The sequence below is a fragment of the Diuraphis noxia genome, unplaced genomic scaffold (genome assembly GCF_037042655.1).
Source record: "Diuraphis noxia isolate RWA-SAM2 unplaced genomic scaffold, SU_Dnox_SAM2 contig0002, whole genome shotgun sequence".
Taxonomy (NCBI): Eukaryota; Metazoa; Arthropoda; class Insecta; order Hemiptera; family Aphididae; genus Diuraphis; species Diuraphis noxia.
Window position 1 is genome coordinate 78,877,880 of NW_028301712.1, and position 16,740 is coordinate 78,894,619.

General features: G+C 29.1%; 2 protein-coding genes, 1 long non-coding RNA gene and 1 pseudogene across 7 annotated transcripts; 1 reads left to right on the forward strand and 3 right to left on the reverse strand.

Moving 5' to 3' along the window:
* Positions 1-46: 46 nt before the first annotated feature.
* uri (unconventional prefoldin RPB5 interactor) lies at positions 47-6,180 on the reverse strand. Its single transcript, XM_015518053.2, has 7 exons — positions 5,957-6,180; positions 3,020-3,266; positions 2,459-2,605; positions 2,191-2,377; positions 1,790-2,108; positions 1,084-1,230; positions 47-856 (listed from the first exon to the last, which is right to left on the reverse strand). The coding sequence occupies exons 1-6, from the start codon at positions 6,029-6,031 to the stop codon at positions 1,105-1,107; spliced, it is 1,101 nt and encodes a 366-aa protein (XP_015373539.1). The 5' UTR covers positions 6,032-6,180; the 3' UTR covers positions 47-856; positions 1,084-1,104.
* LOC107168589 (uncharacterized) lies at positions 6,100-10,205 on the forward strand. 5 transcript variants are annotated; one of them, XM_089220663.1, is made up of 4 exons: positions 6,100-6,250; positions 7,617-7,887; positions 7,974-8,200; positions 8,272-10,205. In XM_089220663.1, the coding sequence occupies exons 1-4, from the start codon at positions 6,100-6,102 to the stop codon at positions 8,379-8,381; spliced, it is 759 nt and encodes a 252-aa protein (XP_089076789.1). In that variant the 3' UTR covers positions 8,382-10,205. The 5 variants fall into 5 exon arrangements, with proteins under 5 accessions (XP_089076789.1, XP_015373543.1, XP_015373541.1 ...); XM_015518057.2 differs by having other exon boundaries at positions 6,119-6,250; positions 7,558-7,887; XM_015518055.2 differs by lacking the exon at positions 6,100-6,250 and adding an exon at positions 6,397-6,538 and having other exon boundaries at positions 7,558-7,887.
* A 1,043-nt stretch (positions 10,206-11,248) lies between these two features.
* On the reverse strand, positions 11,249-12,609 carry LOC149058965 (uncharacterized). Its single transcript, XR_016190544.1, has 3 exons — positions 11,799-12,609; positions 11,635-11,746; positions 11,249-11,567 (listed from the first exon to the last, which is right to left on the reverse strand). It is a non-coding gene; the product is annotated as an uncharacterized LOC149058965 (long non-coding RNA).
* Positions 12,610-14,660: 2,051 nt separating this feature from the next.
* Positions 14,661-15,322, reverse strand: LOC149058966 (uncharacterized; annotated as a pseudogene).
* Positions 15,323-16,740: the final 1,418 nt, after the last annotated feature.

The window sequence follows — 16,740 nt, forward strand, 5'->3', positions numbered from 1 at the left end:
TTTACAGTGTATGTGACGCAAATCGATAAAAAAAAACAAAGTGAAATTGTAATAACAATAATTATTAGAATATATTATATTTAATACAACATTTTTACTTAAAATTTATTTAACCTGTGCGTAATTTGGTGTATTGTAAGCAATTCCTATACTTACCTATGGGATATTAAAAATTAACCCATCTGTTTATTATTTTTGTCAAAATGTTTTATAAAAAAGTGTTTATAAGTTACTCACTTATATATATATTTTTTTTTTACAAAACAAAATTGTATTTAATAAAATGTCAGTAAATGAATGCAAATAATGTTCATATAATTTAACTTAAAAATAATTTAGTTTTTTTAGGTATGCACTAGTGTTACCGTCCTTCATATTTATCGTGTAATAATTAAAATATATTTATCAAAGTATTTTTTTATGATGGTTACTATAATATATTATAGAAGATACAATATAATTGTTTGTCGTACATATAAGTAATGGTTGGTTGTGAAGGAAACTGTATTTTGAACGGGTATTAATTATAATTAATTAAATAATGCAGTTTGTAAAAAATATAATTTAAATCTGATTGTAAATTATTTTTAAGTTAAATATTAACATTGTTGACTTAATACAAGTCATATTTCATAATATTACACTTCATTATACATAAGTACTCTTTATGTTGAAACTATAATTAGTTTTAAGTTAAAAGTTTTACTATGTTTACCATTTCTTTTCATGCCTTGTTAATTTTGCACATTATTTTATTTTCACAAACTTAATCATAATTACTATATCTTATGGAAAATATTTTCCTTGAAACAATAAAATTCTTGCTTTATATTACATATATATATAACATTTTGAACTGAAAATCATAAATATGTATAAATTATTTCATATATTAAAAAAAAAAACCATAGATTTTAATGATTATGATTTATTATAAAATAGTGGTTTTTAATCAGTTTATAATTTCTAGTAGTATAATTTAAATATTTATCATTTATATACAAATATATAATTATGTATACAATAGCTTTATTAGCTGCTTAAATTAACCAAATAAAAAAAAATATATATATATTTACATACACTATTTAATGTTTATGGATCCTACTTATTTCGGTTAGATTTAAACCTACTAATGGGTCTTGAATTTTCTTCTTTATCATCACTTTCATTTTGCAGACATGTATCAGATACTCTTTCTACAATGTCATCAATTTCCGTAACAAGTATCTAAAATGTACAAAATATAGGAATTTTAATATTCATCAAGTAGTTTAGTTTCTAATTTTATATATACATAGATGATGGTAGAGTAGCAACTTGCAATACTGAAAAAATGGAAATCACAACAAATTGTTTAAATGTTACACTTATAATTTGTCATAGAAGATTAGGTGAATCGATTTGGATAACAAGAGATGCGCAAAATCGACATGTTCTCTCACTGGACAAAGTAGACTTTTATTGGTGTTTAAATTTCAAAATAAATTTATGAGCATTTTCAAATTTTAATATTTTACATTGTTAAACTGACAAAATAATCAATAAAAAAAGCCAATATAACATTCTTATTTCCTACCTTTAAATTAAATGATTTACTAATTTAATTTAATATTTCAAATGACTACACAATATAACACGCGCAGATTAAGTGTTCTCTAAATAACTATGTAAAAACTTAACTGACCACACAATAAAGTATATTTTCTTATTTTTCATTGTATAACTATTGGGGCATTTTGAATATGTGTTAATATTTAAGATAATGTAAACTATTATAGGTACTCACTTCAGGCCTTATAGATTCTGTTTCTTCCCTTCGACGAATGAAATGTTCTCCTGGCCTTGGTACAAATTCTTTTATTTGAACATCATTATTAAATGACACTTGCTTTTTATTCTTCTTTTTTATAGCTCCAGTAGTTTCAGGTATATCATTGCTGAAAACAATTTCTATTTTACTATCCTCTTCTTCATCATCGTCATCATCATCCTCCTCTTCCTCCTCCTCCTCATCATCATCCTCATCATCATAATCGTCATCTTCGTCGTCATCATCATCATCATCATCATCATCCACATTAGAACAACTGCCATCATTGTCTTCTCTATAAAAAGTATTAACAAAATATTCAAAAATATAAAAATTGTTAATAATATTATTAATAAAAAAAATTAATCAAGACAAACCCATTCATAATTGTATAGTGTACTTTAGATGCTGTAAAAAGTGTCGGTCTATTTAATCCACTAAGTTTATCATCAAACCCTACTGATTTAAATTCATTTAATATTTTTTGACGTTGTTGACGTTCTAATTCCTCTTTTTCATCTGCTAAACGTTTCTTATATTCTTTTACTTTCTGCCTATGTATCTCTAATGTATAAATATATATATATATTTAATTCCATTACATAACAATCTTGTTAGTACAATTATTTATTTTACAATACTTACCTCTCCAAGCTGCCTCTTCTGCTTCATTGTATGGTTCATTTATTTCTACTAAATTTTCTGAAACATTAACAACATCTTGTCTAGCACAAATATTATCCGTGAACAATTTTTTTTCTTTTCTCAAATCTTCAATCATATTATCACACCCTAATAACATTATCAACTTGAATAAAAATGTTTTTTGATTCTATAAATAGCACAAGATAAAAAAAAAAACCAAACCAATGGAAATGTGGATCTGAAGAAGATTACTTCGTAGTAGTTGGACTGAGACGAAGAGCAACAAAGAAATTCTCCAAATAGTAGAGGAGAAGAGAGTTTTACTATCCATCATTAGATCAAGAAAAGGAAAACTTAGAGGACTTCAATCAGAAGAATCAATGGACGCAAAGGAAGAGGAAGACCAAGGAAAACATTCATAGGAGATATGATTAGAATGGCTGGATGTAACGGGTATTCACATATGAAGACTCTGGCATTACAGAGAGAGGAGTGGAGATCTATTTTTTTAACAATGACAAGGCTAAGCCTTTAGAAAAGAAGAAGATAAATAATACATACTTTTAATTTGTCTTTCACAAACAGCTTTAGCTTCATAAGCACTCTGTTTAGTGAAAACATCATTATATCTAATGAACACTTCATTAGTATTACATAATTGTGCACGTACAAACACTTTTGGTCCAATTGGCATCAATATTGGAACAGATAACTGTTTAGGAAACTCTTCCAAGCATGTATACAACTCTTCATATTCTTTTTTGAAATTTATCCACTTTTGCTCTAATGAAGTATTAAATTCTAATGCCTAAACAAATAATTGATAAATTTAGTGGTATGATTTTATTTTCATTAATCATTTCAAACACTAAAATTATATTTATATCTATATGGATATTTGAATATTTATGCCAACTAATATTATTTATTCATAGAAATATTATTATGTACCTACTAATATTATTTAATTATTGAACTTTGTTTATAAGATATAAAAACATAATTATTATTGCTCAAAATGAACCTTTGTAAACAAGTTCATATTTCTAATGACTTTTATTTGTGAGATACTGAGATGGCTACATAACAATGTTAATATTAAAAGTGGAATAATACAAAGAATTTATTTCAAATGCAAACTTATTTATGCAGTTAGATAATATATTAATTTCAATAAAATATAAAGATATACATAATTATTATAGAATAATATAAAAATATAAAAATATCAATTATTAGATATAGGTACAATAAAAAACAATTATTAAGAATTGTAAAATGATTAGTGCAATTATCAGAAATTCAGGTTCCAAAGTGTTCATAATTGTATTAAGAAAATGTTTTCACACAATGTATTAAAATAATTTAGTAAAAACAAAATGAATAATAATCTTAAAAAATATCTACGAGTATTTCTAAGAATAAAAACTTGATTTATATTAATTATTGTGGCTAAAATTTCTTTACTAGCCTCATACAATGGTTAGGTTACACTTATTTTTATGATTCAAATGACATAATAAAAAGCGTTTTACGGTAACTATTGTTTTAGAAGTGATTCAAATATTATTAGGCTGTACAGTAAAATATACTAAGTTATAGTAATGTACATATTTTGCGCTGTGCAAACAGTGCACAAAAAAACTGCTCTGAACAGGCACGTAGCCAAGGGAGGGCCAGGATGTGCCTGGCCCACCCTAATATGTGTCTGGCCTTAGGCCAGCCCAGCCAAAGTATTCAGGGGGGCCCATTATTATATAATGGCTTTTAATTGTTTTCAAATTTTCAATAGATTTTCCACAAAACATAAAAATAGAAAAATACTTTTATATTAGTACTTATATTATATTTATTGTATTTCATTTAAAAATTGTGTTTATATGTATTAAATATTTGGATTTTATTATCATAATAATTATTAAAAGCATTATTTTTATTTATGTATTTAAATTTTTTTTTTATTATTATACTTATAGTTACTGGCAAAATGATAAAATATGGTATCATTACTCATTAGGTTATATATACTTATATATCAGTAGTAATGATATGCTGATAACTACCATTTTATAATATACAATGTCGGGAAGAAGGGGGCCCACCTAACATTGACCCTCCTAATGAATATTTTCTTACTACAATACTACGTGCCTGGCTCTGAACTGATCTGTGTTAGTGATAAGGGTTTGTGTATTATGTTTATTTCAGATCAGGTTAGACTTTCCAATTATTTTCTTCCTTTAGGTAGACTATTTCTACTTGGGGGGGGGGGACTTTGCAGCCACAGCCATGGAAAACGACCAACTGTTGTTGGTATACGCCACGCAAATACGTACCAATTGCAATACAACCAAAAATTTATAACGACTATAACTTTTAAAATAATTTTTACACTATCAATTTTTTTTATGTTAATGTGTATCATTTCCTGCTAATTACCACCCATTGTTATAAAATTGAAATTGCACGTTTACGCCAAAAAAAATCCAAAAAGTGAAGACTCAGGTAAGTATTAGGTAAGTATTTTTTTTCGTTATTTCGTAGTTACTTTTGTAGGTCATAGACATAATTTTTTATTTTCTTAAAATTTTGTAGAGGAGGGCTGCAGCTCACCAATACCCACTCTGGCTACGCCACTATTCGTAAATTGTCATACCGTTTTCATTTTATCAAAGATTCAGCAGTTCATTCGTGGATAGCCAATGTATATATATTTGGAAGAGTTTTGGAAGATTATAAGTACCTTGTTCTGTGAAACATCACAATCATGTTATTTAATACAGTAATATACCTAAATTTTCCCATCGTTGTTTTCTAAAGATTTAAAAAAAACGACGAAGTCTTTTAGTGGTGCCGTTGAAACCTAGGTTCACGAATTAAAAAACTAGTTTATGAAATGTTCTCAAAATTCAGATTTGAAAACAGATATCCATAAAAGTTGTATCTATAATAATCATAATACCATAGGTATAGTATCTAGTTCTTAACATTTCGTTTCTCATTATTTTCTACGTTGGATAGGTTACTTCCTTTTGCCACAATGGTACATAAAATATTTGGTATTAATGATAAAGGTATTGTGAAAGAATTACCTAACCTAACCCAGAGATAATTGTTACGGCTTTATCACTAGTTATATTTATGAGAATTTAAGATATTTTATCAGTCGTAATAATAGCCGAATTCTTGTTCAACTAAAACGCGAAACTAGGTCTTAGTCACTAGGAAAGTACCAAATCAATTATTAACAAGCGGTGTAGATGTAATAAAATATAACTTTAGCTGCATATAGATATTAATATATTATAATTAGAAGCATTGTTAGGATGTCAGGATTTTGCTAGGGAGGATGCCTTAAAATTTATAATTGTATATCATTTTTAATCTTTACTATAGTATCGGGAAGTACTCGAGCTACGCCACTGAATTATTTATATAAATACGCACGTACTGGACGGCACACGTCCGATTGCCAGACCACTACTGTCTACTACTCACCTTCGCGTTGAATTTCTGAACCAGTGGAACGCCGTGAAGCTCTTGTTCGGACGACGACGACGACGACGACGTCATGGCGCAAAAATATTGATGTGCACACGGTCTAAAGTTTAGTCATAAACGAGAATCGTTATTTAATATTTATGTGTGCTCAGCGTACGGGTGGCGTAAGACTATCCCAACGACCCAACTCATCGGCGCGCACGACTGCAGTGTCACCGAAGCCAGAAGCAAACGGTGTGCAGCAGCAGCTCTGCTCGGGCCTCGGAAGTCGAGACGAGACGCGGTACACACGTGAGTACGTAACCGATAAGGCATGGGCACTGATATTATTTGATTAAGTGATAAATGATAATGGAAAACGGTAGCAGCTGTGCGCAATGCGCAGTGGCGCCGAACGTGAATGTCCGTGGCCCGTGCTCGGATGGTCGTAGGGAAGCGTATCGTATCCGATTTCGCGGCTCGTCCGTCCCCGTCAAACGGTCGAACTCACAAGTCACAACTTACTCCACGTTATCGTCACGCCGACCCGTCGAATTCCGTCTGCCAAGTGCCAACTTACTGCACAGGCGCACAGGACAGGTAACGTTTTAAGTTTGCTTTTTTTCATTCTAATCGCGACGCTCGAGTGACGAATTCACTGACGATTACTCGACCAAAGTACCAAGCACAAAAACAAACGACTACACCGCAGCAGCAGGCTGGCGCCTACAGTGTTTACTAATAATTGTAGACGACAGACCGTTTCTGCGATAATAAAAATAATAATAACATTATGTTTTGGCGGACCCCGCTCGCGATTATAAGAGGTGAGGATTTAGATGCGACTGATAGAAGGCGTCTGGCGTCGAACATCCAACCAGCGCCGTCACTGCTCACTGTTCAATCACAATATTGTCACATACTTTTACTTATCTATGGTCGCACGGTGTGGAGGTAATAGGTATACCGTTACCTTAATATGTGTACTCCGAAACAACGTGTACCTATTGGTCGGTGTACGTTATTTACCGGCGCCGCTCTTCGCGTGACGTTTTTCACTCGTTGCTCGTTCCCAAAATCCATACTTCCCGTAGACGTGTGACGGTACACCATGATAGAGTATTACTCTATGCGGTACACCTGATTCGTACCAATCTTGTCCCATCAATTATATAGTAATTATTGCGCGAATTCTTCTCGTCTCTCAATCGCATCACTGTTTTTGTTTATTACCGCGAAATCGTAACAAAATTCAACCGTGTTCCGTGGTTGTTTGTGTTCTATATTTTGTTGTCGGTGTTTGGTAATTTGGTATCGCTGCAGATAGCACACGTCTGTGTGGAATGTTTACATAATATTATTACTATATAATTTCGTTTGTGTAATTTCGTACAACCGCGTGATTTACGTCAACTTAGTTTTTGTTCTATTTTAATTCGCTTTCGTAGGAGATACAGCTATATATAAATATATATATATATAAAAGTGGCTAATATAGTACACACGAGTGAAAAGCATCCGAAATAATATCGATTATCATTTATCAACAAAAATATTCCCGCGCGTTCCTACCTTATCCGACTGTTCAAAGCCTTATTAGTTGTCAATTGTGTTTGCAGAAACCACTTCGCACAGTTTCCTTCAACCTTTTCCGTGTGATCATATTGTACTATAATAGGTGTCACGACAAAAATGGTGCGACAGAACTCTCGGCTGTTGGTGGTCTGCGGTCCGTCGGGCTCCGGCAAGTCGACGCTCCTTCGCAAGCTGTTTGACGAATATCCTGACAAGTTTGGCTTTTCGGTGTCGCATACCACACGATCGCCGAGGCGTTTTGAAGTGGATGGCCAACACTACCACTTCACTACCAAAAACGAGATGCAAGCAGCTATCGAACGAGGAGACTTCTTAGAACACGCCATCTTCTCTAACAATATGTATGGTACCAGGTAATGTTGGCTTCTATCCGAGTTTTTCAGTGCAACTCCATTGTCCATATTATTTATTTTATTTTTAATGTGTCTAATGATGTCAGCCTCAAAGCAGTACAAAATGTTCAAAAGTCTGGCAAGATTTGTGTTCTTGATATTGACATGCAAGGAGTCATTCAAATAAAAAATGTGACTTCCCTGAAACCGGTCTGTGTATTTGTCAAACCTCCCAGTATTGGTGAACTCGAAGTACGATTGCGCAGGCGGAATTCAGAGTCTGAAGATAATCTACGAGCCAGACTGAATGTCGCTCAACAGGAAATCAACTACGGTTAGTATATTAATTAAAACTGATAAACAACTGCATACTTAACATATCATGTTCATCATATATTTTTTTAGGAGAAACGCCTGGAAACTTTGATTGTATTATTATAAACGAGTCCTTAGACAAAGCATATAATGTATTCAAAGAATTTGTTTTGAAGTCCTTTGAAAGTGTAGAAAATTAAGTATACACATACTACCTAAAGTATTCAGTATTTGCAACTCAGTCAGTAGGTTTTAGTTATTATATTCGTAAAATGTTTTTGTTTGCTTTATGAAATATTGCTAAAAAAACATTCTAGAATAATATTATACCTCGTGTTATACTTAGTTTTATAATATTATGAACGTATTTTTAATTAATATTGAACTATGTAAAATAATTTAGGTAATTTGGTTTATGACTTGAGAATACAATATACATACTTTCATACATAAAGTATTAGTTATCAAGAGAATTTAAAATAATATTAATTTATTTTTCTATATTTTTAGTATTAATAATACTATATTATTTTATTTTAACTAACCATGTAAATTCTTATAATCTTAGTGATATAAATAGTTAGATTGTTGCTTTTACTATTTTCTAAGAAGAATACGTCAGAATACTTCTAATGTTCTATGTTTATTATTTTTTATTTTTATTTAAAGGAAATTTGACTGATACAATTCTGAGAAACTAAATTATATTAGTGGAGGCCATATAAGGTCTGAAATCCATAATAATTCTTCAACAACTTATGGTCTCAATTTTTTACAATCGATAATTATTAATTACCGTCTATAGTATCATATCCACATTTTAATTGTTCCAATATTATATTCATTTATTTAACTAACAATATGAACCAGTTATTTCTTCTCTTACATATCGTTTTTTTACTCACTACACAACATACATTTATTTTTCTGTCTTAACTATTGCATGTATTTTATATGTTGTGCCAAATGTAGTTTTTTTTTACTATTTAATTCAAAATAAAATATAATATTTAAATACTATAGAAAGAAAAAGAAAAGTATATTTAAAAATTGTAAATGTTTGTAGTATAACTCAAATTTAGATTGATCACTATTATAATATAGTAAAATGTTACATTAAATATAAGAATAAAACTACTTGTTCCAAAAAAAAAAAAAATATAATAATAATAACATCTACATTTGAACTGTTGTATCTGATTTAAGAATGAGACTGGTATAAATTTAATATTTTTTTATGCAATGTGTGTTAATAATAAATATATTGATATTTCAATTGAAGTGAAGAATACCTCTTATTGAGATCCAATTTACTAATAGTAATACCATTTATATTTATGGTTTCTTGTTAAGTGGTTTCCCTGATTAAAATGCTTGTCTTAAATTTATATTCTTATTATATGTACTGTTGTCTTCTTTTTTGTGTGGTTACATATTGAAATATATATATACATGTTAATGAATATTATAGATATGTAGTTATCAACAGCAACAATAATATTAAAAATTTATGAATAAAACTATATAAATATGTTATTCTATTGAAAAAGGATTACATTCCTTTTTTTTCTATATATTTGTATTTAACCAATGTGTAGTTAAACATATTGTGTTGTATTAAAAATATTATTATGGATACTATTATATAGTATAAAACCAAAATGTTAATAAAATAAACCATCTCTTCTAGTTCTATTTGATTAACTTTTTTAACCCTCGTTGTTACTTTTAAATTAAGACAAATGTCCTAACATGGATGTAAAACATAGTTTATACTTCAACAATTTTGTTTGCCTCAATGCCTGTATTAATAAACATTTGATTAACTATAGAAAGATAAACCTAGATAGTGTTCTAATCCATGCTATTATATTAATTAAGTTTGACTAATATTAATTTTTATTGTCAATTTATTTTTTTTACCTCAATTATGCATAGAATAATTATTCTATTCTAAGTTAGTTTATATACTATGTTTTATTGTTTATTATAACTCATTTAAAATACATTATTTTTTTTGTATATTTTAGTTGTTAATAATTTATATATATTTCCTTCATACTTAATCATATTTTGTTGCTTTAGAGTTTAGACAATGTAAGTAATTTTAATCAAATTGTTGATAATGATATCCATTAAGCCATGGTTTACATTCAATTAAACAAATTATTTTCAAGTATAAAAACTTAACAAGTTGTTTAGCTGTTAAGATTATTTTGAGTGTTCCTCTCATTGAACTAACAGACATGTTAGATTAGAATTCATTGATGAATCATTGCATATGAAAAACAATTCTAAGCAGAAATCAATTTGTCAGCAACTAGTTCTAAGGATAATTTTTAATCTTATGTATATCACTATTAGTTATGGTGTATTTAACATTAATTTCAATGAATAATTGTTTAAAAATTTATATATTTATTATATACAATAAATAATTACATATTATTAAAATTTTCTGAATGATGAAGTGAAACTTTAAAATGATACAAAATATTCAGATTCTCTTGTATTTGTACTGAGTTATTGTTATGTTATGTGTCTATCACTATATGTCTATACACCATAAGCCCATAAACATTTAAGAATAATAAGAACTATGAATGATAAGATTTTATAGTGATATTGCCCATTTTTATATATTCAAGTGTTGAATAAGAGGATATCACCACACTATTTACTTTGTAAATTTGGTTCATGTGCCACATTGTAAATTTGCGTTCTTAAAAACCAACCTTGTGTTAGCTTTAGTATTATTAAGTTGAGTAATGAAACATCTCTCTCTCTCTATATATATATATATATACATATATAAAAAAATATATAATTCACTAGCTAAGAGTTATAAGAACATCAATCTGGCAACCGAGATTTACCATTAAATAGCTCCTGAGAACATGACTGAAAAATGATAGAACCTTACATTTGATTTTTATAATTTTTTAATCTTGATTTTATACTATTTGAATTATTTGATTGTTTAGAAACCAACAAAGTAAATTAAGTTTTTTGAATATATTAATATATCCAACTTATTTTTTTATACTTAATACATTTATCTAACAATTTGAAAAACTATTGGAACTTGGTTTTAATTATTGTCATTTCCCATCAGTCGTCCACTCAAAGGAATAATACCATTATTTGTAATTTGAATTGTCATCGGTTTGCGGCGGCAGTTTTATTATGCCACATATTCAGGTGTTGGTAATGAAAATTGGTAACACTGTGTCTACTCTCTTATGTTGTGACGCGTCGACGCACCGTTCGTCGTCACTTTGTCCATACCCCTCGACCAATCACTCGGTCGCTTCCTCTCATCATTGGTTGGTATTTTGTCTGGTGCCGGCCGCCTGGTCTGATTGTGTGAACAGTAAATCGCTAAACTGGAATTTCGATTACTGAGACTCCATAGTCCATAGTAATTGTGTACATATTGTGTATGTGTTTTACTTTTGGTTACGACGCCGCTTGACGTTGCTCAACTCCCACATTTTCGCCTCAGTAATTTTATCCATTCGCATCGGTGCTCCTGAAATTGTTCGGTGTTCCATCGATGTTGTTTCTAAATTCAATTTCCGTAAGTACTCTGTGATTCAATCATCGTAAATACTTACTCGTGATATTCTCTGCAGTTGACCTGAACGTAAACCGATATTGGTGGACCGCTTGCTAGTGATGCTCCAAGAGGGGTCTAAATGTTAAGTTTGGATCCGGTGTAATGTATGAAGCTGAGTATTGCATTGAGATACCCTAAGATGGTTATTTGTATGAAACTGGAGACTAAAACCTCCGTGCATGTCGATTTGCCTCAAACGATTTCAAATAAGTTCGATGGTTCGATCACTTCCCAGTTGCATTGCAACCGATGAGAACATATTCAGTAGTTTTAGTGCGCGCATTCCGTTGCAGTTGCAAGTGGCTTTGGTGAGAATAATGCATAACTGGTTTTACAGTAACTACTGCTCTATGCTTTTTTAGCAGCTGTTTGAGTAAGTAAAGAAAATTCTGTAAGTAATCTTTACGCGTGAACCAATGCTAGAGGTTTTGTTACTCCTCATTACATAATTTGAATATCTTAGATAATTTTTAATTAATGTTTTCATTATTAACACATTTTAATGGTTTCACAGTAAACGGTTGTAGCTAATTCACTTCTAAGCACTATTAATACTTACATTGATTGTTAACGTCCTTTTGCTATTGCATAGAGTAGAAGTGGTCAACACATGTACTTGTGATTTCTAGGTTGTTGCTATACTTGCTATCAACATTGACTACTTACCCTGATTTTATACATAACCAAATAAAAAAGGCAATTTATAACTAATTACAATAACATATAATTAACATACACTTTGTTATGAAATATTAAATTTGACAAATATGCAACTTACTATTGTTAACATTAAATATTTTAAACATTAATGTTTGGAGAAAACTTTGTGAAACACTTATCTCTAAATAAATGGAAACACTGAATATTATTGTGGGCATTCTATGATTTTAAATGTTACAAAACTGAGAATTTTCTCATTTACAGAGATATACTAAATGTCTTCAAACAAATCAATGCTATATCTATTAAAGAGAAATTTGTTAAAAAGCAAGGTGTGCCATTTAAATCCCTTGCTTTTTAACAAGTTTCTTGATAACAGATGTATTTTCTGCCTAGGTAATATTTGATGAGAAGGAAATCCAATATGAATATTAGGAATTTGAATGTTATATATTTAAGCAAAACTTATGATTTTACTTTTTAAATTGAAAAACTTATTTATTCCATTGTACTAGAAATTATGTTTGATGACTTAGAAATTCTTAATCCCAACTTTAATGTAATTGTATTTGTGTAATTTTAGATTTTAATGCTATTTGAAAATTATTCTTATTGTATGTCTTTATTTTATGGGTGTAACTTATATGATATGTATTTTTTTTTATTATAAAGTGTTACTGACATACAGGGTCATCAAACTTATTGGTAATATAATAGAAAATATAACATATTATTATATAATATATACATGCTATATAATTATTGCACACTTTTATTTTTGTGAATTTTTTATATGTTTTACATTATTGACCTCAAATATTTTAATAATGATAAATATTATTGACTGTATTATGGCATGTTTTTAATTTCTTAGCATTGTTAACATTAAGGCTTTGATGAATGGCCATGTGGAACACCGATCTCTGAATAAATGGAAATACTGAATGTTATTGTAAGCATTCTGTTATTTTAAATGTTACAAAACATTCAGAATTTTCTCATATACAGAGTAATTACTCAAAATTTCTTCAAACAACAAATCAATACTATGTCTACTATAAGGGAATTTGTTAAAAAGCAAGGTGTGCATTTTATATACTTTGCTTTTTAACAAGTTTCTTGATAATGGATGTATTTACTGCTAGAACAACATTTTATGAGAAGAAAATCTAATACTAAGGGTGTTGGGTAGTTTTGATTGTTTTGTATAAATTTTAAACAATACCAAACAATCAAAATTGCCCAATAACCTTAAGTACATACTACGAATAATAAATTATTTATCAAACAAGAATCTATTGTTGTACTTACTCAACACTTTTGTTTTGTGTTTTAAGTATTACTCATATTAAATTATTTGATTTTACTCTTAAAATAAAAAAACAGTTGCGATTAAATTATGATGAAATACTGTTTTTTGTTGTTAGTACTTACTTATTATAATTCTGAATTGTGTTTGTGAAATTTAAGATTTTAATACTATGAATGTTTTCAGATATCAAGAAATTTCCATTAAATTGCAATATTAATGATGAGTTATATAATACGCTTTTTTCTATTAAAAAGATTTATATATTTTTTTAATTGTACGTGTCACATAAATTATTTTAAAATTCTTATGCCTGGTTCAAAATAAATTTATTAAAACTAATGTTTGTGGGATCTTGGGTACCTACCTTATTTAAGTTGTATTATATTTCAAATCACTTCAATATTTAAAATGACAGAGGTAACTGAATTCTTCTTTACATAATATTTGAATATAATATTGTATATTTTTTTGAATTTCTTATTATCCTTTTGTTATAACTAATAACCATCATGAAATTCTCTTTATAAATATATTAAATAACTTTTTGTTGTGCTGTTATTTGTGATGTTGAATATTATAATGAACGAGTAATCAATTGTTACTACACAGGGACACAAGGACACAACATGCTATGAATAAAGAAAATAAGTTACGCTTGTTTTTTTAAGAATTTACATTATTTTTGAAAGCAAACAAAAAGTTGTTTTTTAAATGAGAATTGCATGATAGTTATTAATAATAAAATTGTACATACTATATAACTAAAAAAAAATTCAAACCATCAAATGGGAGGTCTTTGGATTTTTCAACACAGCATCTTCTATACCTAGCAATTACAATTTTTATGTATTAAAAATAATCATTTTATAATTCTAATTATGTACTTACTTACCTACACTGGATTATCAAATGTTTTTTTTTATGTTCTCGACTTTGAAAGACCTTCTATTATTTGTAAGTAAAGTATTTTAGACGGAAAATGATCTCGCAATGTTTACCAATGTGATGGGAGCATATTTAAAATATGTCAGATCATTAATTTCTAAGTCTCATGTCAATTAATTACCGTTAAGAACGTTTTTAATTTTCTTTGGCATAGCGAGAACAACACTTTTCTTCAATGTGTTTTCCATCTTTGTACAGATATTTTTTCCAGTTATCCCAGTAAGATGTTTCATTGCTACACTTACATCGTCAATAATTTCGATTGAAGCAGCTAAAGAAACACTTTCAGTTTACAATTTTATAATTGATGTAGTTAGTGAATTAAAACTTAATTTTATGTAGACTAAATCATTTTAAATGTGAGATGTTGCCAAGAGTTTTTTTTGCATTTTTTATACTCTAAGCATCCTCTGAATCTAATTTATTTGCAATATTGAAAATTATCTCACTGTTTTCACCGAGTAATATATGGCTGCATTTATCCAGGTGCCTCATTGTGTTATTACTGGCTCTGGAGGTAAAGGTAAATCCGGTGCCTCAGTTTTAAAAACAAGCATATGAGATGCTGAGATGGAGCTTTTCTAAATATTTTTTTGATATTTCAAATAAGCTGATCAACAGATTCATATTGGCTTCGTACTTGTTCAGTCACCCCGTGTAGCCCGTGAGCAGTGCATGTAACGTGTATCATTTTGGAATATAAAGCATTTTCACCACGTATACGTACCTTATAAGGTACTGCGTACGACAAAAATAATAAAACATTGTCATGTTTTATACCATCTGGCCATAATATCACAGAACAATTGATTTAGAAAGAGATTCGTCAAATAGCTTACTAAGTGTAGAACAATTAGCTTTTCCAGTTTTTCTGTGTTAAAAAGAAATATTTTTTCAGCTTCTTAAGTACCGATAATCACATTTGCAATTAATCGACCTTCAGCGTCGGTCGTTTCGTCGATCGATATCCAAATTTTATGATCAGAAATATATTCTCTTATTTTTTGCATAGTTTCAATAAAACAATTTTAAAAGTTGTTTCGTATGGTATCTCTTTCCCTATGTAAGATTCCAAAAAATTTCGAAATACTTTGTTCGATAATTTATTCAGTGGAATGTTAGCCGATATCAATGCTTTACATAAGTCCATATTGAAAGTAGACTTTTTAGTTTCATTAGTTTATGTAATCATGTTGGATTCTTGTATTTAACATTTCCCTCCGTTTAATCATTTTCACATGTTTAACAGTTTGTATATGTTGTATGAGGTATGACACTAGATCACATTCTACTTTAATTTCACATATTTTGAAAAATAAAACTTCCGTCAGCGGAAAATGCATTATCCCCAAATTCCAGAATGAAGCTTTTCAACCGACTAATTTGTGTTTTTTTTCTTTTGAAATTAGTACATTACCTATACGCGGCATAAATACAAATACCTACGAACACCACAACGATTGACGATTTATAAATTGACACGATAACGATCGTAGTCCGTCGATCACTGTGTACTGACTACTGGGCACTGGCAAACAAAATAATACCGTAAAAGACAGATTAAAAAATAATATTGTCTTCAGAGCTAAAAATAAAATGGGTTCCCGTAACGCTATTGATTATTGGTATTATTGCCGACAAAATCATGTAGATAAATTTATTAAAAATATGATTTAATAGTAGGTAAATACTAAATAATCAAAAATTATTTTAAAATATGCAATAAATCTTAAAAATATACATTTGTAGAAAAAAAAATCCAAAATATGCAAACATATGCACAATAAACTTTAACTCCAAACACCACGACACAAATTTCAAATTTGTACCGGATCAGATTTATTCTATTTACTTCTCGAACAAATATGCAAATGCATAAAGTACCGAGCCCTGGTTATTACCAAAGTCTAAAGGATGATAAGGAATTTACAAATATAAGATATTCTAATTTTATGTGAAGAATTCAGTTAACTCTTTTATTTGAAACATTGAAGTGAATGACATTTGACAGTAAACAAAATTT